General features: G+C 42.6%; 1 protein-coding gene across 8 annotated transcripts in view; it reads left to right on the top strand.

Annotated features, from left to right (window-relative positions):
* The window catches only part of MAPT (microtubule associated protein tau), a 344,430-nt gene that overhangs the window by 167,008 nt on the left and 149,985 nt on the right, over window positions 1–27,437 (top strand). For all 8 annotated transcript variants that reach the window (XM_030220780.1, XM_030220786.1, XM_030220784.1 and 5 more), the window contains one exon: window positions 21,936–22,065. In XM_030220780.1, the coding sequence (XP_030076640.1) occupies window positions 21,936–22,065 (130 nt within the window). The remainder of the gene's footprint in view (window positions 1–21,935; window positions 22,066–27,437) is intronic.

Genomic DNA, 27,437 nt, shown 5'->3' with positions numbered 1-27,437 from the left:
TGAATAGCCCCCAAAAAAGTGGGCCGGCCAAGGGGCGTGTTGGGGAGGAGATGGGGCTTATGCTGTCCTAAATTCACCTGGTTAAGCTTATGCAAGCCCCAGCTGAATATTGGGCTGGGGCCCGCATAAGTGGGGGTTTTTAAGTCCCACCCCCAAGCCCCCAACACATTGCATCCCCTCCCTCTCCCAACCTATAGCCACTAGCAACTCCCCCCTGCAAATGGCTACCCGTTCCCCAAAACTCCCCCCTCCCCCGAGTTCATGCAGTTCCCCCCTCCTGGGCCTACCTTAATCTCTGGTGGTCCAGTGGTGGTCGTTGGGGGCAGGAGCTGAGCCCCCTCACTCCTGCCTCTTGCGGCACCGTTGCAAAATGGCTGCCACAACATCTCGCGGCAGCTCACATACTTCATGTAGTATGGAAGCCGATGATGGGAACCTCACAGAAGTTTTGATGAAAAGTCTACAACTCTCCTCGGGGTAGTTGAGGCTGCTGTTTGATTTAAATGATAGTCCTTCACCATTCTTTGTTTACACAATTGTTAGAGCAGAAGTATAAATTTTTATAGTGTTGATACATATTTATAGTCCCAAAATTTAAATGAGGATTGCAGTTAATGAGGAGGAGTTTCTCCTCTGAAAAACTCTTGGAAGTTTACATTGGGGGCAGTCCCCCTAAGAAAATACAAATTCTTCTGCTCCTTTCTTTTCAGGCAAAGGATACCCACAGGTAGACCAAAACATGTTTTTCTTACTTGCTAGGTAGATCAGTCTTTGGAAAGTTTTTGAAGCAGGCTCTTCAGCCTTACTTGTAAGACAGAACTGCCAAGGGGTCCCAATTTTTGAGCGGGAGATTTTAGTACATGCCCCCCAGCCTCGCCCTACTTTACCTTGGCTCCACCCCTTGTACGTGGCTCTCTACCCTCTCTCCTGATCCTTCCATCTAGTGTCTCTCTCTCTCCCCCTCCTTCTATCAGTGTCTATTTCTCCACCATTTTCCACCATTTCTGTTCAGTGTCCCCTTTCTCTCTGCATCCTCTCATCCATCTCCCCTCTTTCTCTCCCTGTCCTTCCATCCAGCGTCTTCCTCTCCCCATCCTTCCCTCCGTCTTCCCTCTTTCTCTCCGCATCCTTCCGTCTACCCTCCCCCTCCCGATCCTTCCATCCAGTGTCTCTCTCGCTCTCTGTCCCCTTCTTTCCATCCAGTGTCTCTCTCCCTACCCTTTTACATTCATCATGTCCCCCCCTCTTTCTCTGCATCCTTCAATGTCTCTTCTGTTTCTCTCCCTAGCCTTCCTTCCAGCATCTTTCCTCTTTCTGCTCTCAGCCAGGATCCCCCTCCTTTCTGTCCCTCCTTATCTCCAGCAGCTTCTCTCTTTCTCCAGCCCTTCTCCTTTTCCCCTCCTTCTCTCCCCATCTCCCCACTCTCTCTATTCTACCTCCTGCCTCCTGCTCCCCCTTCCACCCGATATTCGTTTCCTGGCAGCAGCCTTCAGGCATTGGCTGTCAGCTCTGCAGCCGCTCCTTTCTCTGTCCCCGGAGGAGCGTAGCAGGAAGTTGATCTCATCTTCCTGCTCCAGGGGCAGAGAGAGGAGCGGCTGTAGAGCCAACAGCCAATGCCTGAAGGCTGCTGCAGTCCCGCGCTTGCTATCTTTAATTTTATTTTTTTGGTCTCAGCTGCTGCTGCTCAACAGGAGAAGCAGCAGTAGCCAGGAAATGAATACCAGGTGGAAGAGGGACATACCTCTGTAGTGTCTCAGCGGGAGACTTTCCCACTTTGGCGGGAGTGCGGGAGATGACTTGCCAAAGCAGGAGTCTCCCGCTGAATGCAGGATACTTGGCAGGTCAGGTAAGATGATGTGTTATATTCACAGGCATCGTTTATTTTTCAAAACTAAGTTACTGTGAGCATCATTTAACCATGGAAAGAGTCATATTTAATGGCTCTTTCAGAAACTAAAAACACCTATGTGTAGTCCTGTCGTTCACAACAGATAATTGGTATGTCCCAGAACACCCTTGCATTGAGACTCACATGCTTTAGTTCACATAGTTTTTGAGGAGTGACCCAGAGAAGGAGACAGACAGTGCCCAGTATTGCCAGACTGAGCTCTCATGCCCAGCTAGGCAGTTTTATTCCTAATTGCTAGGAAAAATACATGTTGTCAGACTGGCACTTTTCCCATTTTTCCAGCTGTGAAATGTCCAGATCCGGCAGGACTTACCTTAAAATTTCAGTGGCAGATTCCACAGTATTACTATTACTAATCAGTCACTGAAATGCTTTGAGAAACTGGCAGTGTTTTCCAGGACTATAATTCCTCTATCCTCATTGGTTCTCACAGTTCCATTGTTGAATGAAAGATCAAATATAATTGGCTTATTTACCCACTGGTGCAATAAAACAAGTAACCCTATTGGTTTTCCCTTGTTTCCCAGCAACATATTGTTTAAAAACTAAAGCAGCTACAAAAGGTACTTTTTGTTATTAGGCTGCAGAACAACATCTCTGCCTGAAGGTAAATTTTAACTGTTAGCATTTTTTGTTTTTAATTTTCATCTGAAACTTCGGTTATAACAATAAGGCCCTATAATGCAGTCCTTAATTAGTTTGAATAGAATCATATTCATTAAGCAGGAGTATCTCGTGTGAATATGTGGTCCACATTGTTTTGGCTTCATGTCCTCTTTTAACTTTGGAGGATGCGTGGTCTTGGAAAAGTAGGGTTTGATTTAAGCATTGGACTGTGATTCAGGAAAAGTACTAGGAAACAAGTTATTTTCCTTTACCACTGATTCTGTATCTCCTTGCTTCCATATTAATTATACCTCACTTGTGCAGATACCCATATTGTCCTGTGCTTCCAAGTTCCAGTTGAAAATGAAGTATGTGTTTTGCTGCATTTTAGCTATTCTGAGAAAAAAAATTTTGCTGGTACACTTTCTCTTCTTCCCCAAAATCTCTTGCATTTTCTTTAGCTTTGTGTGTTCTGTGATTCTGTTTTCTAATTGTCTTCCCAGATAAGTCTAGAACCATTGGGTTGTGCCTGTCGACTAGCAGAGACAGAGAGACTAATCACAAGCTCTGCCCTATAAAGTACACCGTGTAGCCCAAGCTCAACCGTTTTTTTCTGTCTACAGCAGTTGGTAGTGGTCTGACCATGCAGTTTTTTTGGTCTAGTGTAACTAGCTTCTGGGCCAGTTGGAGAACTGATTTTCAATTGAGTGTTAAAGGAGTGTTAGGAATTCAGGGCTTATTTACAAAACAATTAAATAGAGAAAGCCACAAGGGGAATAATGGAGGAGTTGGAGTCCCTCCTCCGCTCTCCTCTATGCTTGTTATCCATTTTTGCTAGCTGTCATTACTTTAAAAAAAAAGACTGTACAGAGGAGAACAGGTAAGATAGAAGAAACTCTGGTAAGCTGTGCTGAGGCACTTTCCCTTATTTTCTCTGGTAAAAATTTTGCTGAGGTTTTGCAGTTTGCTGTTTTATGACCTTGACTGTGGAGAGGGCTTCTTCACCTGCTTGTTGTAATCTGGCTTTCTTTCACTGAAACCATGGCAACATCGGCCACTTCCGTTCCAGTTCCTTCGTTTTCTAGTCAAGCTGAGCTTTTGTCAACAGTATTTCTGGGGGAGTGGGAGATCTGGAGAGCCTTTAGCTTCAGTGAAGTTTTTCTCTCCTGAATTTGTCCTCCTGCTTTGTAATGCTTACTTTTTGAAACAGTCTCAAGGAGTTCAGCTTCTTGCAGAAGTTCAGACTATGTCCAGAGCACCTGGCCTTCCTTTTCACTCCAAGAGAACTAGGATTGAGGAGCTAGAGAATTTCAACTCTTGTTCTGTTAGGTTGCGGATATCCTGAAAACCTGACTGGCAAAGGGGTATTCTAGGACCAACTTGGGAAACACTGCCCTAACCTGTTCTGAGGAATTCCCAGCCAGTCGTTTTCAGGATTCCCACTATGAATATTCATATTATATAAATATGGAGATGTCTTAAATTTTAATAGTCAACATCAATCAGTTTGCCCATAGTATGGCAAATAATACTCCTTTTCCAATTTTCAAAAATCTTTATCCACACTACAAAATTTCAAAAATACACATTTAAAACCTATACATACAAAAGCTAAATCATTGCCTACCACTGACTAAACTGGTATGACAGCCTCTAATTCAGCTTACGGATATAAAGAATATTACTCTTTAACATACCACTTCTCTCAAACAGTTCCATTGTGATGTTGAAAATCGCCCTTCAGTCTGTACATAAGCCGTCAACCCTCAACGGTAGGAATATTTGGAATTGGTCCAGATTAGCTTGCTCAAAAGAAGGCTAGTCAGTTATCACCAGTCACTCAAGCCTCCGCTACTAAATTGCTTAATACAGACTCCATCAGCATTACCATTGCTGTGATTGTAGTTACGTTCCTGGTCATTTGCCACTATAAAAAAAAAGGCCACAGTTGCCCAATAGCTAATCCAAACTGCATCCTCAAATCCAGATAAATGTTTCTTTAAAAAACAGAGCTGTATTCAATCCTATGCACAGAATCGAGCCTTTGGGGTCTTGGTCTCAACACTGACTGTGTTTCAAAAATCTTCATCAGGAGACCTTAGTATAAACAAAAATATCAATCATATTTTGTGCTATGCTGTTTACTTACTACATACAATAACATATTTTAAAACAACATCATTTAATACTTGATGAAAAGCTTCCAAAATCGTCTGGATCACCTCATACCATTCATGCTAGGCGTTCCACTTCCGAAACGGCCACGCATACACAGTATTTATACAGTCCTCCTGTCACTACTACAACTCAAATCCCCATTAGTAAAGCCCAATCCACCTCTTTGTTTAAACCATTGGACACAACTATATTCCACATGAATATTGGTCTCAGTTCCTTTAAGACCAACATTTTACTGACATCTCTTCCCCATGGTGTTAGAATCTGCATAAGTACAACAAATTGCAACTCCTCTAGGCTGTGTTGCTTACTTATTCAGTGTTCCACAAGAGGAGTGTCTCTTACCTGATGTTGCTCCGATGCTGAGAGATCCTATTTTTAATTTTTTGCTTCTTTTCCCCTATGTCCCACAGTTGACATTGGCATTTAATGCCATAAGAACAAAAGTATTGCCATACAGGGACAGACCAAAGGTCCATCAAGCCCAGCATCCTGTTTTCAACAGTGGCCAGTCCAGGTTACAAGTACCTGGCAAGATCCCAAAACAGTACAATACATTTTTTGCTGCTTATCCTAGAAATAAACAGTGGATTTTCCCCAAGTCCATTTTAATAATGGCTTATGGACTTTTCTTTTAGGAAGCTATCCAAACCTTTTTTAAACCCCACTAAGGTAACTACTTTTACCACATTTTTGGCAACGAATTCCAGAGTTTAATTACACATTGAGTGAAGAAATATTTTCTCCAGTTCGTTTTAAATTTACTACTTTGTAGCTTCATTGTGTGCCCCCTTACTCCTAGTATTTATGGAAAGAGTAAGCAAGCGATTCACGTCTACTACTCCAGTCATTCCATCACCTTTATCATTTTTGTCACCCTTCTCTGTACCTTTTCTAATTCTACTATAACTTTTTTGAGATGTGATGACCAGAATTGAACAAAATATTCAAGGTGCAGTCGCACCATGAAGCGATAAAAAGGCATTACAATGCCCTCATTTTAGTTTTCCATTCCTTTCCTAATAATGCCTAACATTCTTTTTGCTTTCTTAGCTGCCGCCATACTCTGAGCAGAGGGTTTCAACGTATCATTAGCGATACACCTAGATCCCTTTCCTGGTCAGTGACTCCTAATGTGGAACCTTGCATCACGTAGCAGTAGTTCAGGGTCCTCTTTCCCAAATGCATCACTTTGCATTTGCTTATATTAAACGTCATCTGCCATTTGGGTGCCCAGTCTTCCAGTCTCATAAGCTCCTTTTGGAATTTTTCACAACCCTCTTGCAATTTAACAACTTTGAATAACTAGATCAATTATAAATATGTTAAAAAGCTGCAGTCCCATTACAGACCCCTGGGGAAACCCCACTATCTACCCTTCTCCATTGAGAATACTGACCATTTAACCCTTCTTTCTGTTTTCTATCTTTTAACCAGTTTTTAATCCACAATAGAACACTACCTTCTATATCTTGTCTCCAATTTCCTCTGGAGTCTTTCATGAGTTACTTTGAATGCCATAAATCACCTGGTGAGAGTTGGTCTGTTTTGGAACGCAATACAAACTCTTTCTGTATGTTAGTTATCCACAATGTATCAGCTTTAATGGTAAACTTACAACAAGCACAGTGTAAACATGGAGTATGCCCTGATCTATACATATTGCATTCACTCACATTTCCTCCTTTATTCTATAGAAACTCCCTTGAAATTCCTACCTGTGAAAAAAGAACCTTGGTCTTTGGTCCATTCCTGAATGTAGTGACAATATTGGTCAATGTTTATGAATAATTCTCTGTATCTGTGATGACCTGCACATTGTAGGGAAGCACACAAGTCAACCTGGAATCCTGACTTCTACATTTAAAGTATCACATACTATGTAAAATGAGTTTATCTTGTTGGGCAGACTGGATGGACCGTACAGGTCCTTTTCTGCTGTCATTTACTATGTTATGTTACTATGTTACTAGAATTTTGTAACAGCCAACTTCAGTGGACGTTAGTTGCCCTTTTACATGCTTTTCTGAGAACTCTACTAGGATAACCACGCTGGCTGAATCTCTCATAAATATCTTGTGCTTTCTTCCTGTATTCAATCTTTGATGTTCATAATCTCTTATGGGAAAAATTGACCAACTGGTACATTTTCTTTCAATTTACTTGGATGATGACTATTAAAAAGCAAGATAATGTTCCTATCTGTAGATTTTCAATACGCTTTTGTCAAAGAGCTACCCAAATGATATTGTATGCCTATATCTAGAAACTGTACTGTATCACCCCCTCCCTGGACTCAATTGTATATTGGGATCAACTATTCAGTTATCCCACAAACTCACTTAATCTGCTACTCTCACCTGACCAGATGACCAAAATGTCTTTTATAAATCATTTCTAAACCACTATATCTCCACTGAACTGAGATGAATATACAAATTTGTTCTCAAAGTCTATCATGTATAGACAGGCCACTGTGGGGGCTACTGTGGTCTCTATGGATCCCCCTTGACTTGAAGAAAAAATTGGTCTTGAAAAGAAAAATAATTATTCTGAATAACTATGAGGCATATTTTCAAAGCACTTTGGGAGGCTAAGTTCCATAGGTTTCTATGGAACTTTGGGAGGCTAAGTGCTTTGAAAATAAGCCTCTGTGTGTGCTATATGATTTAACAACCTTATCCGAGTGTCTGGCAAATCTAATTCATTCAAGAGTACTGTCTTATCAACCTCAAAGCTGCATCCTGTACTCCGGTCTTCAGGTCCTGCTGTATTCCTGCCTTCAAGTCCTGTTCTCCAGTCTCCAAGTCCTGCTGTGTATTCCTGCCTTTGCCTTGTTCTCCAGTCTCAAAGTCCTGCTGTGTCCCAGTCTCCTGGTCTTCTGGTTCCTGCTTATCCTGGCGCCAACTGTCAGGGTGCTTCAAGGGTCCTTTAAGGCTTCCCTTTCTCCTAGCCCTGTGTTGGGTGACTTTCCTCCTGCCAGACAGGGCTTTGCCTAGCCTTTGGATTAGGTTGGCCATTCATCCCATCTGCGGCCCAAGGGTTCACCTTCCATGGAGTGACAGCCAACATGGATTTATTCAAGGGAAATATTGCCTCACCAATCTACTACATTTCTTTGAAGGGGTCAATAAACATGTGCATAAAAGTGAGCCAGTCGATATTATGTATATGGATTTTAAAAAGTTGTTTGACAAGTACCTCATGAAAGACTCCTGAGGAAATTAGAAAGTCAAAGGATAGGAGGGAATGACCTATTGGGGATTAAAAACTGATTAAAAGATAGAAAGCAAAGTAGGGTTAAATGGTCGGTTTTCTCAATGGAGAATGGCAGATAGTGGGGTTCCCCAGGGGTCTGTGCTGGGACCACCACTGCTTTTTAACATATTTACAAGTGATCTAAAGTTGGGACTAACTAGTGAGGTAATTAAATTTGCTGATGACAAAGTTATTCAAAGTTGTTAAATTGCAAGAAGATTGTTAGAAATTGCAAGTAATATTCTTTTTTAACTGATTTACATGCAGTGGAGGCAGTGCATGCAAATCTCTTACATATTCATTGTGGATATCCAGAAAGCTGCCTGATAGGAAAAGAGAGTATTTAAAAGTTTAGTCCTTTTCTTGTATTGATGGATAAGCAAATAAAGCTAATGATCTAGTAATCCTAGATTTCTGTAATAAAACAAAATGATGCATAAGATATGAAGGAGCAAGACCATATAAAATCTTGTGCATTAAACAGTAAAATTTAAGGAGATCACGTGGTGCGATGAGCTGAGCGGTCGTGTTTCGCCTCGGCTCGAGAGCTCCCGCCCCATCTAATAATAACCAGCGCCGCAATTGATTGAAAAACTGATCGGGTGGTCTTACAATCTTGCATGGACAGATTTGTTACTAAATCCCCAGCTGGAATGGCACTACGTGCGGGGAAAAAAGATAAAGAAAAGACCAAAACGCTTACCCCCGATTCCAAGATGGCGGCGGCCCCAGAACAGGTAGATCAAATTTTTACAAGCTCTCAATTAGAACAAATCACGTTGGCAGTGGCGAAGGCCTGGCAGCCGAGGTGGGACGCGATGGATCAAAAGTTGGACGCAATCCATACAAAACTAGAAGGACTAGAGACCCGCACGGAAGATCTTGAAACTCGTGTCTCGGCTCTCGAAGACGATTCTCACGGCTATAATACAGACCTCCGAGACGTTAAGCAACAACTCCAAGAACACATGGAAAAGCTCGAGGACCTTGAGAATCGCTCACGAAGGAACAATCTTCGGATTGTAGGCCTCTCTGAGAACATCCCAGATAAAAACCTGTCGGAGTGGCTAGCCACGTGGCTGGCGAAAGAGCTGGCCTTGTCAGATTCTATGGGTCCACTAATCATAGAACGGGCACACCGCGTGGGACGCCCCAGAGATACGCAGAGGGGAACTAAAACACGACGGACGGCCAGTGTTAATGTTCCAAGATTATTCAGCGGGAGTCCAGGAACAACGACGGAAATATCACCCTATATGCTCATTGCTGGCCCAAAAACAAATGCGTTTTATTCTCCAATATCCTGCATCTCTAAAAATACTAAATCAAGGACGATGGGAAACTTTCCAGTCCCCTGAAAAAGCGAGATCCAGTTTAACAGAACAAGGCATAATAAAGAAAGAGTGAGAACATATCAGTAACATCGGGGGAGCGAGGAATAGAACATTATAGTGGCAGTAAGTACAATTTCCACATAAAAGGGGTGGGAAGCTCTCAGTAACCCAGGTGATCTCTTGCTAAATTCCGGGTTAGTGCCTGGAAAGATGGCTGAAGGGATGGTAGTAAGGGGGGGGAGGAAGGGAGGGAGGGAGGGTCTCGGGGGGGGAATAAGAATGACAATCATAAACATCACGGGAATAGCTATGTGTCATACGAGAAGATATAGTGCAAATTGGGAATGGGCAGAGCTAACCCCTAAAGCAACTATGAGGATTAACACCCAATCTTGGAGCTGGGGAGATACACATTGTAGAGGTGGAATAGGGGGAACATTTAGAAGAACATCCGCCATGAACAGGGAAGACAGGAATTATGGCCACTAGGATAATAACATGGAATGTAGGAGGTATTAGCACCCCGATCAAGAGGGCCAAGATTCTCGCAGCATTAAAAAGACACAAAGCAGATATAGCATGCTTGCAAGAGACACGCCTAACAGATAAAGAACATTCTAAACTGCAAAAATTGTGGGTTGGTGAGGTATTCGCGGCCTCGTCACAGAGTAGAAAAGGAGGAGTTGCGGTCCTGTTTAGAAAGGGGCTCCCATATAGAGCAACCATATTAGAAAAAGGGGCCCAAGGAGAATATATTCTATTAAATGTGTGGCTCCCAGGGAAAGAATTTACCTTACTGGTCTTATACGGGCCCAATAACTATGAAGCCACGTTTTTCAAATCTCTAGCTGGGAAATGTTTACAGAAAGGAGGGGGAAACCTAGTAGTCGTGGGAGACTTTAACGCAGTAATTGACCCACGCCAAGACTGCTCAAATATGCTAACTTCTCATTACAGGGGAACACGAGCTAAAGAATTTCAGGGGTTTAATCGGACTCTTGACCTGGTAGACCCATGGAGAATTCACCACCCGGGAGATAAAGATTACACACATAGATCAAGAGCGCACGGGACATTTGCCCGGATTGATTATGTAATGGTGGCCCGTTCGCTATTTTATGCAGTGAAATCAGCAACTATTGGGCCTGAGGAGATAACAGACCACTCATTAGTGTGGGTGGACTTTGCATTCACAAAGGATGATAGGGGGGGGAGAGGGTGGAGATTTCCAGCACAGTTATACCAAGATCAACATTTACGAACCCATATACAAAAGACCTGGGCCCAATACCTAGAACATAATCAAGTACATCTAGATTCACAACCAGAGCTATTCTGGTCCGCTTCTAAAGCAGTATTACGGGGGGCCATCATAGCATATTGTCACATTAAAAATAAAAAAAGGGCCATTGGTATTTTAAGGTTGGAACGACAATTACAAAAAGCTAAGAGAGTCCACCTACATCAGCCTACAGTAGGTAACTTAGAAACTTTAAAGGCCACCCAGGTTGCATTGAATAGCTTACTGCATGAAAAAGAACTCAAATCAGCTCTGTTCTATAAATTTAAATTACAGAAGTTTGGTAACAGAACAGGCAAAATGCTAGGACGTTTAATAAAAAACGCAGGAGTCCCAAGGACGATAACAGCAATTAAAGACCCTAAGGGGAACATTCTCACTGATAACAGAGACATAGGGCAGGCGTTTACAAAATACTTTACTGCATTATATCAGGCGGGACCACCCTCAACAGAACAGGCGACAAGAACTTACTTGAAAAAGACAGGGCTTCCAAGATTAACTGTAGAACAGGTGGAAGGTCTAAATAATCCATTAACAATGCAAGAATTACTAGGGGTGATCAAAACATTAAAATTATGGTCAGCTCCTGGTCCAGATGGATTATCCGGGGAATATTTTAAACTGTTACCGGGAGAAGCTTTAGCAGCGTTGTTAGATTACTATCAGGAAGTAGTGGATAAAAAAAATTTCCCAAGATATGCCAACTCGGCATTGATTACACTGATACCGAAGCCAGGGAAACCTCTGGATAAGGTGGAATCTTATAGGCCGATATCACTGCTCAACGTTGACACCAAAATATTAGCAAAAATGTTGGCAGAAAGACTGGCACAATGCCTGCCATCACTGATAGGGGAGGAGCAGGTGGGCTTTGTAAGAGGTCGCCAATCGGTACACAATGTACGAAAAATCCTGATGGCCCTAGCAGCAAGCCAACAGATCCGAAGGCCCACACTGATTTTGAGCTTAGACGCAGAGAAGGCCTTTGATAAAGTAGGATGGGACTTCATGTTTTCAACATTATCAGAGATGGGCATAGAGGGCTGGTTTATGCAAGCAATACAGGCGCTATATAGCGGACCGAGAGCAGGGGTGGTGGTAAATGGTGTTAAAGAACCTGAATTCCAGATTCACCGAGGTACAAGACAGGGTTGCCCCCTGTCGCCTTTGCTATTCTTGATATCCCTGGAACCTCTGATAAGAAAAGTCTCTTCAGCCTCAGATATCCGGGGGGTCACATTGGCAGGCCAGGACATAAAAATTTTAGCATATGCAGATGACTTGCTAGTGGTCTTGAGAGAGCCCACTGACACACTGGGACCACTAATCCAGACAATAGAAGATTATGGGGGCTATTCAGGTTTCAGCTTAAACTTGCACAAATCAGTGGCACTGCCAACATCCCCAGAGGTGCGAACAGGATGGAAAGGGACATTTCCCTTGCAATGGGCACAAACCTCCATAAAATACCTGGGGGTGAATATCCCTATGAACTTGACCACCCTTTATGAACAAAATGTACAGCGATTGATGCAGGACACAAACAAACAATTGCTTGCTTGGACGGTATTGCCACTCTCCCTGATGGGGAGAATAGCTCTGTTTAACATGGTTATCGCTCCCAAATGGCTATACACTTTTCAAACATTACCACTCCACCTAACAAAGAGGGATGAGCAAAAACTGACAAAAATAGTACAATCCTTTTTATGGAAGGGGAAGAAACCACGCCTCCCTTTCTCCACAATATGTGTTCCTACAGAGTACGGTGGACTGGGTCTATTAAATATAAAATTTTTGACTATTGCCAGTGGAATGCGTCATTTGAATGACTGGTTTAGAGGCACGCAAGACTATACCAATACATCAATGGAATTACAATTGTTTCCTGGCCTACATTTTAGTAATTATCTACATACTGGAGGACCTACACCCCCATATATACTGCAGAAATCTGGAATAATGGGATCCGCGAAGGCGGTGTGGAAATGGATCTGTAAACTACATAGGTTTTCAGCTAAAACCACTCCATATCTGCCGATCTGTGGAAATCCTGCCTTCGAACCAGGGCTCCTCTATCCAGTTTTTGCCCGCTGGAAACGGAATGGGCTGGAATATCTGACGCAGGCAATCACTCCAGAGGGTAAGACAAAATCCTTTCAAGTCTTAAAAACTGAGTTTGCAATGCTTCCCTCAGACAGGTTCCACTACTTCCAGTTAAGACATTATATACAATCCTTATCATGGGAGGACCTGGCTGGGGATGTCCAAGAGGAATTGGCTTCGGCTTTCTCACTGACAGCACAGCAGGGGGTGCCTCTTAGGTTCCACCATAGACATATCCGTGATACGGCAGAAGAATTGGATTACAAGAAGCTATTACTCATGTGGCAACAAGATATACCAATGAACCTTACCTTGTCCCAGCTCAAATCACATATACTTGCAATGCGAAAACAGACAATGATGGTTTCGCATTGGGAGACACAATACAAGGTGGCGTTAAGGTTGTATATATCCCCCCGAAGGGCATTTCACATGGGACTCTCTCCTTGGGGAGAGTGCCCTAAGTGTCAAGAGCCGGGGGCTACTTTGGGGCATATGTTGTGGTCCTGCAGAGGTATACGCCAATTTTGGAAGGATATAATACAATGTGTCTCCGGAATGTGGTTATCAGGATGGAAGTATGATCCAGGCTTACTATTGGGACATTTGATATTAGTCCATCCCATCCCAGCAGGATTAACAGCCTTTGTGACCAAGTCTATCATAGTGGCTAAACAGGTGATTTTATCTGAGTGGATTACCAGACATTACCCCACCAGTTCTCAGTGGAGAGCCCGCATGATCGCATTAATGCGAATGGAAAGGATGGCAGTGACAGACTTTAAAGGCCAGGCAGGACGACAATTTCAGAACATCTGGAGCCCATTCCTTGATACAATGACCTCCCAAGCTAGAAGTAGAATATTGAACTTTTAATGGACACATGGCTAGACGCAGAAGTTTTTTTTTTTTTTTTTTTTTTCCCAAGGAAAGGGGGGGGGGGGGAGGATTTGGGACTTGGGTAAGGAAGAAGGGAGGGATGGGAGGTAGAGGGAAAGTGACAGAAGGTTTAAAGGACTAAAAAGCCACACATTGCGTTTTTGTATTACAATGTTCCTTTATTCAATAATAAAAAGATTAACACAATTAAGAGGAGAGATGGTCAAGGGGAAGAGGGGAAGTAGGGGGGATAAAATGAAAAATTTGTATGACGATCTGAGTTATAGCATCATCAGTTTGTATTGGTTGGATACCTTGTATATTTGTACAAGCTTTGTTACTATTAATAAAAAAGATTTAAACATAAACAGTAAAATTTAAATCTCAATCTGGCCTGTATAGGGAGCCAGTGCAATTTTCTATAGTATTGAGAAACCAAGTAATATTTTGATAGTGAATAAATTATATGGAGTGTATAAAAAATTGCCAGTTCCCCTTAAAAAAAACTCTCCCTCACAGAGATATCTTAAGAGGCCAGGCCCCACCCAGGTGCTTAGCAGTGAGGGCATGGTTCAGTCAGGGCAGATAAACCAGGGAGGCCCAGAGCAGAAAGAAGCAGACTTCCAGAGCATGCTTATACAGTGTACCTTTGAATGACCAGAGGGGTAAACCATGGGATAGGAATGCTTTTTTATTTTTGTAACTCTGCACACTAAAACTCTTATGTGGCCCAGTAGGAACCAGCCACATTTTTGTTTGATTGCTATTGAATTCCTAGCTAATTATGTGCAACACTGAGCAAACAGCTTGTGAGAGGAACAAAACAGGTTCCTGTATATTTTCCATTTGAATCACACTTTTAAAAACTTTTGGGGTTTATTTTTAAACTGTTGTCTGGCTGTGTGTATGAAGCCCAAGCTCACTCATAGTACCACAGTGATATTTGTTTTTATTGGTTTTGTTAGAACCTGCATTCATTCTTTCAGAGATCAAAATAAGGGGAGTTGTAGTTACCGCTTTGTCATTAAACTGTCAAGCTTGACCGGTACAGTTCCCTTTATAGAGCAAAGCTCACAAGCAGTTGGTTTCTGTCTCCAACTGCTGGTTGACAGGCACAACCCATTGTTGTGGACTGGTCTGGTGGGACTTGATGAAAGAAAATTAGCAGGTAGGAACACATTTTTCCTTTCACTTTGTGCACAATTCCATTGGCTGCCTTGGGCTCATTTTATTTCATGATACCTCCCTTTAGGATTTTTGGTTTTCTAGGAAGGGTAAAATCCATTATCCTATTGTTTGACAAATATAGGTTTATGGATTTATAAAAATCATCTTTATTATACATCAAAACACATCAAGAAACAACAAATAAGAAAAACCTTTGCTAAAACGCAAACCAAAACAGCACAAAAGCAAAGGTGACAAAAAGGAGTCCCAAATGAATCATGATGATGAATGATGCTTTATTATGTTGAAAGAAAGACTACACGTATTTGTGTTTTGGCCGAAAGGCCTTCATCAGGAGTCTGATCTCAAAGCTTTATCATATAATGGAGTATATCACTGAAACATACACATACACCTTAATGAAGAAACTGTACAGGTTACAAAACATTTGAAGTGCTCAATCTCCTTATACAAGCCGCAATCCTGTAACGCTGGTATCGACAATGATACATAACATCAATTGCACTGCATGTACAACGGATACATCTATTGTGCATTCTATTATCCAAACTTCAATTACAAGTACACTGACAGCTGAAGTTTTTGTGTTATTCACCCCCTCCTCAATTCTCTTTCACCTCTCGTCCTCCATTATATTCTTAATTGGTTATGAAGGATACTGTGCATCTTCGAGGTTAAGGATATGAAAAATAGGTCCCAAATAGCCAGAAAATGCTTTTTTGCTTTTTCCTGTAGTCTCAACGCTGTTAATTGCTTCAGTCATAGGAGAACATACATTTGATTTCTCCAAAAAGTAAAGGTCTGTCTGCATTCATGTGTATATATTTTTCTTCCTCACCAAATACGTTTTTTCACAAACAGTTGTAATATTTTAGATATTGGTTGTCCTAACAATGCATGGAGGTAAGCATGAATTACTGTCCAATAAGATTGTATCTTTTCACATTCCCATATGTAGTGGGCCAACATACCATCCCCATTACCACATTTCGGACAGCAGGCTGATATCTGTGGCCGTACATTATTTACCCACCTAGGGTGCATATACATTTATGTGCATTATTTTAAAGTGTAGCTCTTGCGGTTGCAACTTGAAATCAGCATTAGGTGCATGTAAATAGATTGTTAGTTCATGCATTTTTGGAACATCTTCCTTATATACTTTTATACACAGATTGTGAATTATTCACTTTAAATGTATATCAATTTTAACATGTTTATGGAATTTTGACTTTAAATATATGGAGTTTTACATTACATTTATTTTTATTCAGTGTTTCACTGTCTGTATGTTTTTAAGGTATTGAATATCAGTTTGTGAGAGTTTAGTTTGCTACTGAACAATTGAACACAAGAGAAACAACTTATTTAATATCCTTTGTTTGGTTTGTTTTATTTTATGTCCTTTTGTATTTAAATTCTGTTACCCCTGAGGCAGGCATTTTTGCCAAAACACAGATCTGTGCTGGGTGTTTGGATAACATTGCAACATACAGTCATCATTGATTGTACATGGACAATTCATGTTGAACCTTTGGATTTTTTATTATGATGGCGGTTTATGTTTGTGATTATTAAAGACTTTACTCTGTTCATGGTTTGTATTCCCTTGGTCCACCCTTTTACCTTGTTGTTTTGGTGATTACCTCTGATGTAGTGTGTCTATCTCCCGATTGTGCTCTTGGACTTCTTAGCTTTAATTTATTTCATAACTTCTAACATGGATAGCACCAAAACTCTCCTACTTGCTCTGACTGACATCTGAAGTAAGAAAGGTTTTGTACAGCGGTGGAGAGATGGTTCTTTTGCATTGTGACATCTCTGCAGCTTTTGATATGGTTGATCATGACATTTTCTTAATAACATTATCTGAAATTGGATTTATTGGTATTGTTTTGAATTGGTTTAGTTCTTATTTGAAGAATAGACAATATTTTGTTCTCAAAGAGGGAGTTTTCTCTTCTCCTTGGAAATCTCCTTGTGGTGTTCCACAGAGATCACTCATCTGTCCACTGCTGTACAATGTATGTATGTATGAGTTATTTAGCACTTATCATGTTAGAATTAGAGTTTTTATTCTCTTATGCTGATGATATTTTTATATTGGTCCCTGTTCAACAAAGGCTAAGCTGATTTTTTGTAAAACAAATTATGATCATGTATCCCCCCACCCCACCCCCCGTTTATTGAATTACATTTATTATCAGTGAGTGCTTACATATTTTTTTAAGTTGCTGTTTGATTTACAGATCATTAGAAGGTCACTCTCTTGAGGCCTTAATCTCTTTGATTAGCTTGTTGCTATCTAATATTGATTGCTGTGAGTGTAGTTATTTAATCTTTTTTTTTTCCATCTGTTAAGAATCTTAAGTCTAAGGGGATTTTTGCAAATTCTTTTATGTATCAGTCTGTAAAGTTTTGGAATGACTTACCTCATGAAATTTATCTGTGTTCCTGCTACTTTCATTTTCAAAGGTTATTGAAATCTTATCTGTTTTTGAAGTGTTTGTTATAAAGATTATTTTTATTTTATTATTACACTTTATGTTGTAAGGTCCCTGATTGATGACTTAGTAGTTCTTTTATATCCTGCTCTGAACATTTATAAGGGATAAAGCGGGTTTCAAGCACCATAACATGACTGGTTTTCCCCTATGGAGTCAGGGCACTGTGGGTCCATTCTATTTTTATAGGCTTCTCCAATTGTTGATCATCAGGTCCATACACTAGGATTGCAGCACAAATCTGATGCACTGAATCACCACAGTTCTCATTAGCCTCCTCCTCTAGGACCCCTCTAAATCCTATAACAGTTCTCCAAATCCTCCATCCACTCCAGGAGTCCATCTGCCTGCTCCTCCAGCTTGTCAATACATGCCCCTTGTACTTCTAAAGATCCACTGTTGTCCTCCAAAGTCTGCTCTGCTTGCTCCACCTGCAAGCCTAGGTAGCTTAAACCAGTCTGCAGCTTTGTAAGCATTACTTTCAGCTCCCAATTTTGAGCTATCATTTCATTAAGTTCCTGCTACTTCCAGAAGCATCCCACAGAGGTCTGTTTTTGTTATTATCTCCCCTCGAATGGCTTACCTCCACTATTGCTCGCTCATTTTCAAGAGGCGTGCACTCATGTTTGGGTCCTTCTTCCACCACCATATCTGTCTCATGTATCTCTGCAGCCATGCTCTTACTTGCAGCTTGAAAGTGCTGCTTATTATTGCTGGTATGGCAGCTTGGTATATTTTGCCTGCTCTTTGGTGATCCGAAATGCACTTTTCACGTCTGTGTGTCTGTCGATGGCTTCTCCATCAGGGGAGGTGAATGCGATTTCAGAGGCAATGAGCTGGGAGCTCATTGCCCAAGCAGCCATCAGCCACTGACATCTCCTGGAAGTCAGATTTATGGATTTAAATAATCTGCCTTTCCTTTGGAAGTTGCACAGTTAGTTCATTCTAGATTCAGAGTAAGAAAGAACTAATAATTGGAGTGAACATTAGGCAATTGATTTGAATTATAAGTTTTATAGAATTCTAAGCATGGAGAACTCTTTGGGGCAGCACATGACAAGACATGTAACCCATCTGTGCAAATATGTAGAAATACTGTTTTCAATGAACAAAAGCTCATTTTAAAAAGCTAAAGTGGAGGAGTACCCTCAGGGCCGGTCTTAGCAAGTGCGGGGCCCTATGCAGACCAATTTGATGGGGCCCCACCCTAGCCCCGCCCCCTAGCTCCGCCCCCTCCCTAGCTCCAGGGCCGGCCACCCCTCCCTCCAAGCTCCCAGACCGCTCCCTCCAAGCTCCAAGGCCCCCAGCTCCAGGGCCTCCCTCCCTCCCAGCTCCAAGGCCCCCCTCCCTCCCTCCCAGTCATTTTTTAACATCCCCCTCCAAAATCCAGTACTAGGTATGCCGAGAATACAAAACACTCAGGACCTATAGAGCAATTCTACCATACCATAAGCAGTCATTTCTACTAAATCACACAAAGAAAAGGAAAACATCTTAAAACACTACAGTGAGCACTAGAGCATCAATTCACCTATTGTAAAATGAAACCAGACAGAATAGTACAGATCGTCGTCGATCCTGCACAGTCAATGCCAAGTGAAAGCCATGTCTTTTTCACAAACACAGATACACCCTAATCCACTATAGAATAAGTAGTAATATTAAAACTTTCTATTTAGACAAAAATTAAACTGAACCCCCAAGATGCCAGACTCTGCATACAATGCAACACCACAGAAACAGAAAATGTCCCCTAGTACTGTGCAAAATATAAAGACAGCAGATGTAAATTTGAAAAAAAACCTAACAAATACCAATCACCACTTTACAAATTAACAAATAGAAATAAAACAAATATAGAAAATAAAATACCATTTTATTGGACTAATAGACTTAGCTTTCAGAGGCCAAAACATCCTTCCTCAGGTCAATATAGTATAGTACTGTTACAGTATCCTATCCTGACCTGAGGAAGGGGGTTTTGTTCTCCAAAAGTTAGACAAAATGTATTAAAATTAGTCCAATCAAAAGATTACCTTGTTTACATGTTCTATATTATAAACATTTATTAACACATCTACAATACTACTTTATCCTAAAGCAAAAAAATAAAAAATATATATTTTATTTACAGTTTGTTGTCTCAGGTTTCTCCTTTCCTCATCTTCTTTTCACTGTCTTCCTTCCATCCAGCACCTGTCTTCGGTCTCTCTCTGCCATCCAGTGTCTGCCCTCTCTGCTGTCCCCTCCATCCAATGTCTGCCCTCTCTCCCTGTGCCTTTCATCCACATCTGCCCTCTATCTCTGCCCCTTCCATGATCCATCTGCCCCTGTCTGCCCTCTCTCTCCCCTTTCTATCCCTTCCATCCACTGTCTGCCCTCTCTCTCTCTGCCCCTTCAATCCACCATTTGCCCTCCCTTTGCCATCCATCCAGGGTTTGCCCTCCCTCTCGCTCCCCCATCCAGGATCTGCCCCTCTCTCCGCCCCTTTTTTTCAGCCCCCAGTTCCAGCCCCACTATCCCACCAGTCCCGAGCTTCAGCCCCCCAGCCACTTCTCCCTGTCCCCTTTTCAGCCCCCAGTCCCCAGTTTCAGCCTCCAGTCCCAGTGCTAGCCCCCTTATCCCACCTACCCTCCTTTTCAGCCCCCAGTTCCAGCCCCCTTCATCCACATGCCTTGTATTAGGGCCCCCTTTTCAGAACCATTCTCCCACCTGACCCACGCATGCCCCATTTTCCAACCAGCCCCAGGCCCCATATGGCCCCTTCTCAGACCCCAGTGACAGTCCCCTTCTCCCATCCAAGAACCCCAGTCCCCTCCCCTCCCCACCCCTCCCCACCCGTCCCCTTCAACCATCCAAGAACCCCCTCCCCGCCCCCTTCTCCCATCCATGAATACCCCTCCCACCTCAGTCCCCTTATCCCATTCAAGAACCCCAGTCCCCTCCCCACCTGTCCTCTTCTCCCATCCGAGAATCCCCTCCCCAACCCCAGTCCCCTTCAACCATCCAATAACCCCCTCCCCACCCCCTTCTCCCATCCGTGAATACCCCTCCCACCTCAGTCCCCTTATCCCATTCAAGAACCCCAGTCCCCTCCCCACCTGTCCTCTTCTCCCATCCGAGAATCCCCTCCCCAACCCCACCCCCTTCTCCCATCCGTGATCCCCCTCTCCACCTCCCCATTTGAGAACCCCCCACCCTTCTCACATCTGAGTCCCTCCCCGCCTTTAAAAAAACAATTTGGAAGCGTCGGAGAGACAGTGACAGGCAGCACTTCGGTCTGCCCTGCTACTAAAAATCTCTCCGATGTTGTTCGGGCCTTCCCCACATTGAGTCCCGCCCGCCCTCGCGGTAATTGGAAGTTACCTCAGAGGAGGGCGGGACTCAATGTGGGAGGCCCAATGACGTCCAACAGATTTTAGTAGGAGGGCGGGCAGACGCGAGGCACTGCCTGTCACTGTCTTCGGTGCTGCCAAATTGCGTTTTTAAAGGCAGGAGTGACAGGAGCACCCCCCCCCCCCCCCCGCTGACATTGGGGGGGGCGGACCGCCCCCACCACGCCGCTGTCGCCGCCACCGCCGCGCATCGGATTCGTTGGGAGGGAGGGAGGACGGAAGGACGGACTGGAGCTCAGGCGGGCGGGGCGACCTGAGGCGCGTGGGGCCCCACTGAGCGCGGGGCCCTATGCAGCCGCCTCGGTCGCCTCGCCTTAAGACCGGCCCTGAGTACCCTAGTAGTTAGAGCACCGGGCTGACAACCAGGGAAGCCTGGTTCAAAGCGCACTGCTGCTCCTTGTGATCTTGGGCAAGTCATTTAACGCTCCATTGCCTCAGGTGCAAACTTACCCCCACCCCTGTTTACAAAACCACACTAGTGGCTGCCGGTGCACTAATGCCGACATAGCCCATTCATAGGGGGGTTAGATTGTAAGCCTTCTGGGGACCGGGAACTAGCTAGTGTACTTGAATGTAACTCACCTTGAGCTACTAATGAAAGAGCTATGAGCTAAATCCAAATTAAATAAATGTCACCAATCCAAGGTTCTAGGTTTACAACACACACATTTGAAATAATAAAGAAGTAAACATATATACTATATAGACATCAAGTATATCAACTAAGAGCAATTGAAAGAGTGAAATATTACTATTTGCAATGTAAGGATGCAGAAGGTGTAGCCTTCTTTGAAACAATAAATTTGAGTCATTGACGCTTCTGATAAATAAATTGAAACTTGAAAGGTAGTTGGGAAGGTAGAAACACTGTCCTAAGAAGTATTCTATATTATAAACATATTATGGTAGCTTTCTTGCACAGTGAAAAAGATGGATTATCCAGCTATTAACATGGAGGGGACAGTATAATTTTCATTATTTTGTTCAGTTGAGAAAATAAGTGGTCAGAAATCTGTATGGGTTATGCAGCACACTCATCCCACTGCTTGCAAGTTAAGATACTAGGAGTGTTGTTTTAGAAAGCCATGCATTTTTTTTTCAGCTGACAGAGCTGCTTCATAAAGGTGCATGCGCTGAGAAAACGAGAGTTTTTAGCTTCTAGCCTTTCAAACTGATAATTTAGGATTGAAATCACATTAAGAAATTACACTTTTATAGATATACTGTGGCTGGATCCTTTCATCTGTAAAACTGGCTTTTGATTTTTGTTCCAAGGATGTGGAGCACCAAAGTGGATCGAACTCGGGTGGCAAGGCAGTACCAACTGTAATTCAGAGGAGTCCCGCAAATGCTACTAGGATCCCAGCAAAGATACCTTCAGGCCAGAGAACATCTACAGGAGGAGGTAAGAATGTGCTGGATAGTGTGTGACAAGGGAGTGGCAGAATTGCAAGAATGAATTCAGAAGAATATTGGGGCTTATGCTTTGATTCTGTTGTAAAATTTGCATTCTTGATTCTTCTCAAAAGTACTCAGTTTCTATAACAGCCATAGTCTGAATGGTAAGTTGTATAGGAAACTTAGTCAATATCAAAATATGATTGAGCAAATAAGTATGCCTTAAGGTGCCTCTTAAAAATACTTAGCTTCTGTAATAGCCTCAGTCTCAGTGGTAATTTGTTCCATATAATAGGCCCCTTAAAGGATAATGCAGCCCCAGCAGTGACAGTATAATGCAACTGTTAATGAAAGCATCACAAGTTGTGAATCAGGAAGTCAATGAAGAGCCTTCATTGAGATGATAACATGATCTGAGTGACTCAGACCAGCAATCATATGGACTGCAGCATGTTGAACAACCTGAAGTGCTCTATACCATGATTGAGAAATACCTAAGTACAGACTATTGCAGTAATACAGCTTTGATAACACTAAACTCTGAATTATTATTTGAAAATCTAATTTTAGTAACAGACTTTACTGTACTTAAAATCTTCAAACCTTCAAACTCTTAAATCTTTATCTCATATATAAAAAAAGCTTTTACAAAAATGACTTAGCTTTATTTGCAGTCATAACTACCCTGGCGCACAATGCGTGGACTGGACTCTGACGCATCAAAAGTGAAACATGCTGCATGTCGGCCAGCAGTCATTTTGTTTATGACTGCAAATAAAGCTACCGTATTTTTCGGACTATAAGACGCACTTTTTCCCCAAAAAATTTGGGAAGAAAATGGGGGGTGCGTCTTATAGTCCGAAGGTAGACTTTTCCCTACTCACGCGATCTTCCCTGGTGGTCTAGTGATGTCGGGGCAGGAAAGAGCCTCCTCTTTCCTGCCCAGCGCGCTGCTCTCCATCCTCCTGTATGCAGCCTGACGGTCTCGGCGAGATTCAAAATGACCGCCGAGACTTTAATTCTCGGCGGCCATTTTGAATCTCGCCGAGACCGTCAGGCAGCAATACATACAGGAGGATGGAGAGCAGCGCGCTGGGCAGGAAAGAGGGGGCTCTTTCCAGCCCCGACGTCACTAGACCACCAGGGAAGATCGCGTGAGTAGGGAGAAGTGGTGACAGGGCCGGGGGGAGGGCGATCCCGAACTCGGAGGGAGGGATTCGGACAAGACGCACCGGAGCACCTAGGTTTTAGAGTTGGGAAAAAGGAAAAACATTTTTTTCCTATTTCCCTCCTCTAAAACCTAGGTGCGTCTTATAGTCCGAAAAATACGGTAAGTCATTTTTGTAAAAGCTTTTTTGATATACGAGATTAAGATAAAGATTTAAGAGTTTTAAAGTTCCTAAAAAGTTTATAAAAATATTCAAAAAGATCAAAATAATGAATTTGATATAAAAATCATGTTGGACCTGTAAAGAGGCAAGGCGAGCTAAGAGACTTTCTGGCTCTTATGAAACAAGTCGTCACTGAGGTCAATAATTGATAATATCATAAATCCATTTATATATATATATATATTCTTGGATTTAAAATTTTAGACACTGGGCTCTTTTGAGACTATCTCTACTGTATGCAAATTTATCTTATGCATATGTGGATATCCTGAAAACTTGACTGGCTAGGTGTGTCCCAAGTACTGGGTTGAGAACCCCTGATCTATAGAAATACCAAGGTTAAGAATCTGATCTTTTTAAAGGGATCAAAACATCTCCAGAATTAACTGGTGCATAACCCTCTTCCATAGGGCATCTACTTTTTACCACCTCCAATTATCTCTCCTCTTCTATTTGTTAGACATATTGTCCCCGTTCCATCTTTTCGGCATCTTGGTGTAATTTTAGATTCATCTTTGTCTTTTGATCCCAAGGTTTCACATGTAGTCAAAACAGGTTTCTTTTTCTTGTGGAAATTGAGATCAATACATAACATTTTGGACTTTGATGGGCTGTGTACTTTGTTGTATGCCTTTCTTCACTCCAGCAGGCAAACTATCCAAAGCTTCGGTCTGGCTGTGATTTGTGCCACTTTACACCTAATATTTTATAAAGACACATAGGTTGGAAGTTCACTCTTAGGTGTCTTGTTATAAAATTAGCCTCTAAATCATATGTAATTATTAGCAGCCTTAGTTCAAGTCTCAGTGCTAGATCTGGTTCTCTTCTACATTTTTATTAGCAATTTTACAGAGGGAAAATATGCTTGTTTGCAAATGACACAAAAAACTATAAAATGGTAAATACCATACCACAAAGTGTTGAACAAATAGGGGAGGTACACAGAAATTAAAAGAACAATCACAGCTTAGAAGCTATCTGGTGCACATAAATAACTAATGGATTTATCTGTTATGAGGACAAGACCTGGAAACTGGCAAACAAGAAAGAGGTAGATTTTCAGATGACGTAAACACTGCCAGTGTAATAATGCAACAGGGAAATCTAATGGCCTGCTTGGCTATGTAAGGAAAGATATCAGCACAAAAAAGTAAATGATATTGCTTTTATATAGAGAACTAGTGAGCCCCACCTTGGATACAGTTTTTATTTTGGAGGCTGTACATTCATCAGAAGTATGACAGGATAAAAGCAGTTGAGAGAAAGTGGCTACAAAAATGGTACTGGGTTGGCAACACAAAGGCTTAATGAATACATTCATTGGAAGATAGAAGGGAAAGGGTGGATATATAAATATTAACATATTCAGCAGGCTTCACTAAAGGGTTTTTTTTTTGTAACTAACAGTTAGAGCATGTTATCTGCTGCATGACCTATAGGAATAAAATGGACCCTGTGGCAGATTATATGCACTAATCCTATATAATAAAACTCACCTCCAACATTCTAAAGTGCTTGGGACCGTGGCTTCCTCAGCACAGAGGTGGTCTGCTAGGCAGCATCGAACTCAATGACGTCAACAAACAAAGCTGAACGCAGGAACTGGCTGCTAGCACGCGCAAAAAAAAACAAAACAAAAAAAACCGAGAAAAACAAAAAGGCACGAGACACACTCCCAAAGCTGCCGCGCTTAACAACCGCCCTCATAACGCTCGCACCTGACGAGACTCCCCCACAGCTGAGGAGAATACCACCGCCCCGACACTGCCGGCTGCTGCCCTCCCGAACCTGCAGCCCACCTGAGGAGAATAACGCCGCCCAGCATACCGCCGACCCGAACCGCCCTCCGGACCCACAGTAACAAAAAAAAAAACCTCCAAAAAGGTGAAGAGAGAGCCTCCGGGCAAATCAGCAGGGGACGTCGACCACACCGCAAGCTGCACGAAGCTGAATCGCCCTCCGGTCCCGCACTAACCAAAAAAAAAAAAAGTGAACACACAGGCTCCGGGCACCTCAGCAAGCAGCAGGAAGCTGAACAGCCCTCTGGACCCACACTAACAAAACAAAAACAAAGGTGAAGACACAGCCTCAGCAGGGGTCGTGGACTATAAAGCAAGCTGCATAAAGCTTAGCAGACGACCAACTTTCCTAACAGCAGGTACACTTATGGGAGGAAGAGGGCAGGAAAAAAAAGAGCACAATCAATGAGATTAAAAAAAAAAAAGAAAAGGAACTGAAAAACCAAACACGGGAGTGGGGGGGGGGGGGGAACGACCCTTCACCTCAGACAGAAGGAAGGGGTCATACACACACACACAACACAGCACATGGAGGGGGGGGGAGAGAACAGAACGGGAGGGAAAGGGGAGAGGACAAATGTTAAACAAGGATGGATGGAGGGCATGGGCAAAAGAGCACAATCGCAGGATTAAAACAAGGGAAAGTTACTGAAAATCCAAACACATGGGGGGGGAGGGGTCGACCCTGCAACTCGGACAGAAGGAAGGGGTCATGCACACACAAAAACACAGAGACAGACACACTCTCTCTCTCACACACACAGTCTTTCATTCTTTGTGTGTCACTGTGACACACTCTATCAAACTCACACACTCTGTCTGTCTGTCAGACACACACTTTCAGACACACATACTCGCACTCTCTCAAACATACACTGCACCTGGAAAGACAGTGGCTTCACATGATAGTACAACACAGCAACAGATGATTTACAAATTTAACAATTATTCCTTCTCATTATACCGTAATACTTTACTAACAACTCTACAGTTACCAAAAAAAAACAAAAAACCATTGCTAGCGCCCGTTTCCTTACAAACAGAAACGGGCCTTTTTTTACTAGTCATTAATAAAAGACCCCCTAAAATGGGATTATGAGGAAGGAGTTGGGGAGAGCAAGTGATCCAGAATTGGCTGAGTTTTTTGGGGTCAGTAAGAACTTTCTTTGACATCTTCAAGTATTACCTGTTCATCATTGGACCCAGCCCCTACAGCGTTGATTAGGGAGTTATCACACACTCAATCAACACTTGGAAACAAACACAAAGAAAATACAAATACGCAATAAAACAGACCAAAAGGTCATACTGTAAAATAAGACCAGATAACAAAGACACAAAGAAACTATACCAACTCGTACACAAACTACTAGACACTACTTTGGGCACCACAACCAACACAGACATCCCATTGGCAGACAAACTTGCCAATTACTTCAGTGAAAAAATTGTAAAACTATGCAACACACTTCCTCAGAACACTACCATCCTGTTCAAACTTCTTCTACTAACCTATAAATGTACTCACTCTGCTGCTCCCCAGTATCTCTCCACACTCGTCCTTCCCTACACCCCTTCCCGTGCACTCCGCTCCATGGATAAATCCTTATCTGTTCCCTTCTCCACTACTGCCAACTCCAGACTTCGCGCCTTCTGTCTCGCTGCACCCTACGCCTGGAATAAACTTCCTGAGCCCCTACGTCTTGCCCCTTCTTTGGCCACCTTTAAATCTAGACTGAAAGCCCACCTCTTTAACATTGCTTTTGACTCGTAACCACTTGTAACCACCTGCCTCCACCTACCCTCCTCCTTCCTGTACACAATAATTGATTTGATTTGCTTACTTTATTTTTTGTCTATTAGATTGTAAGCTCTTTGAGCAGGGACTGTCTTTCTTCTATGTTTTTGCAGTGCTGCGTATGCCTTGTAGCGCTATAGAAATGCTAAATAGTAGTAGTAGTAGTAGTACCAATATTGAAAACTTCATCAATGGTCTAGACCCAACCTTAGGAGAATACCCAGTGGACCGAACCTGGTCAAACTTCGCTCTCCTCAAGGCCGAAACAATTACCCATGCGATCTACAAGTTCTCCAACACTCACTGCAAACTGGATATCTGCCCCAGCTACCTAATAAAATCCGCCCCTGACCACTTCATAACAGACCTCACATCCCACCTAAACTTCATG

Source organism: Microcaecilia unicolor, chromosome 12, assembly GCF_901765095.1.
Source record: "Microcaecilia unicolor chromosome 12, aMicUni1.1, whole genome shotgun sequence".
In the NCBI taxonomy this organism is placed as follows: Eukaryota; Metazoa; Chordata; class Amphibia; order Gymnophiona; family Siphonopidae; genus Microcaecilia; species Microcaecilia unicolor.
This window is presented reverse-complemented; position numbering and strand designations above follow the sequence as displayed.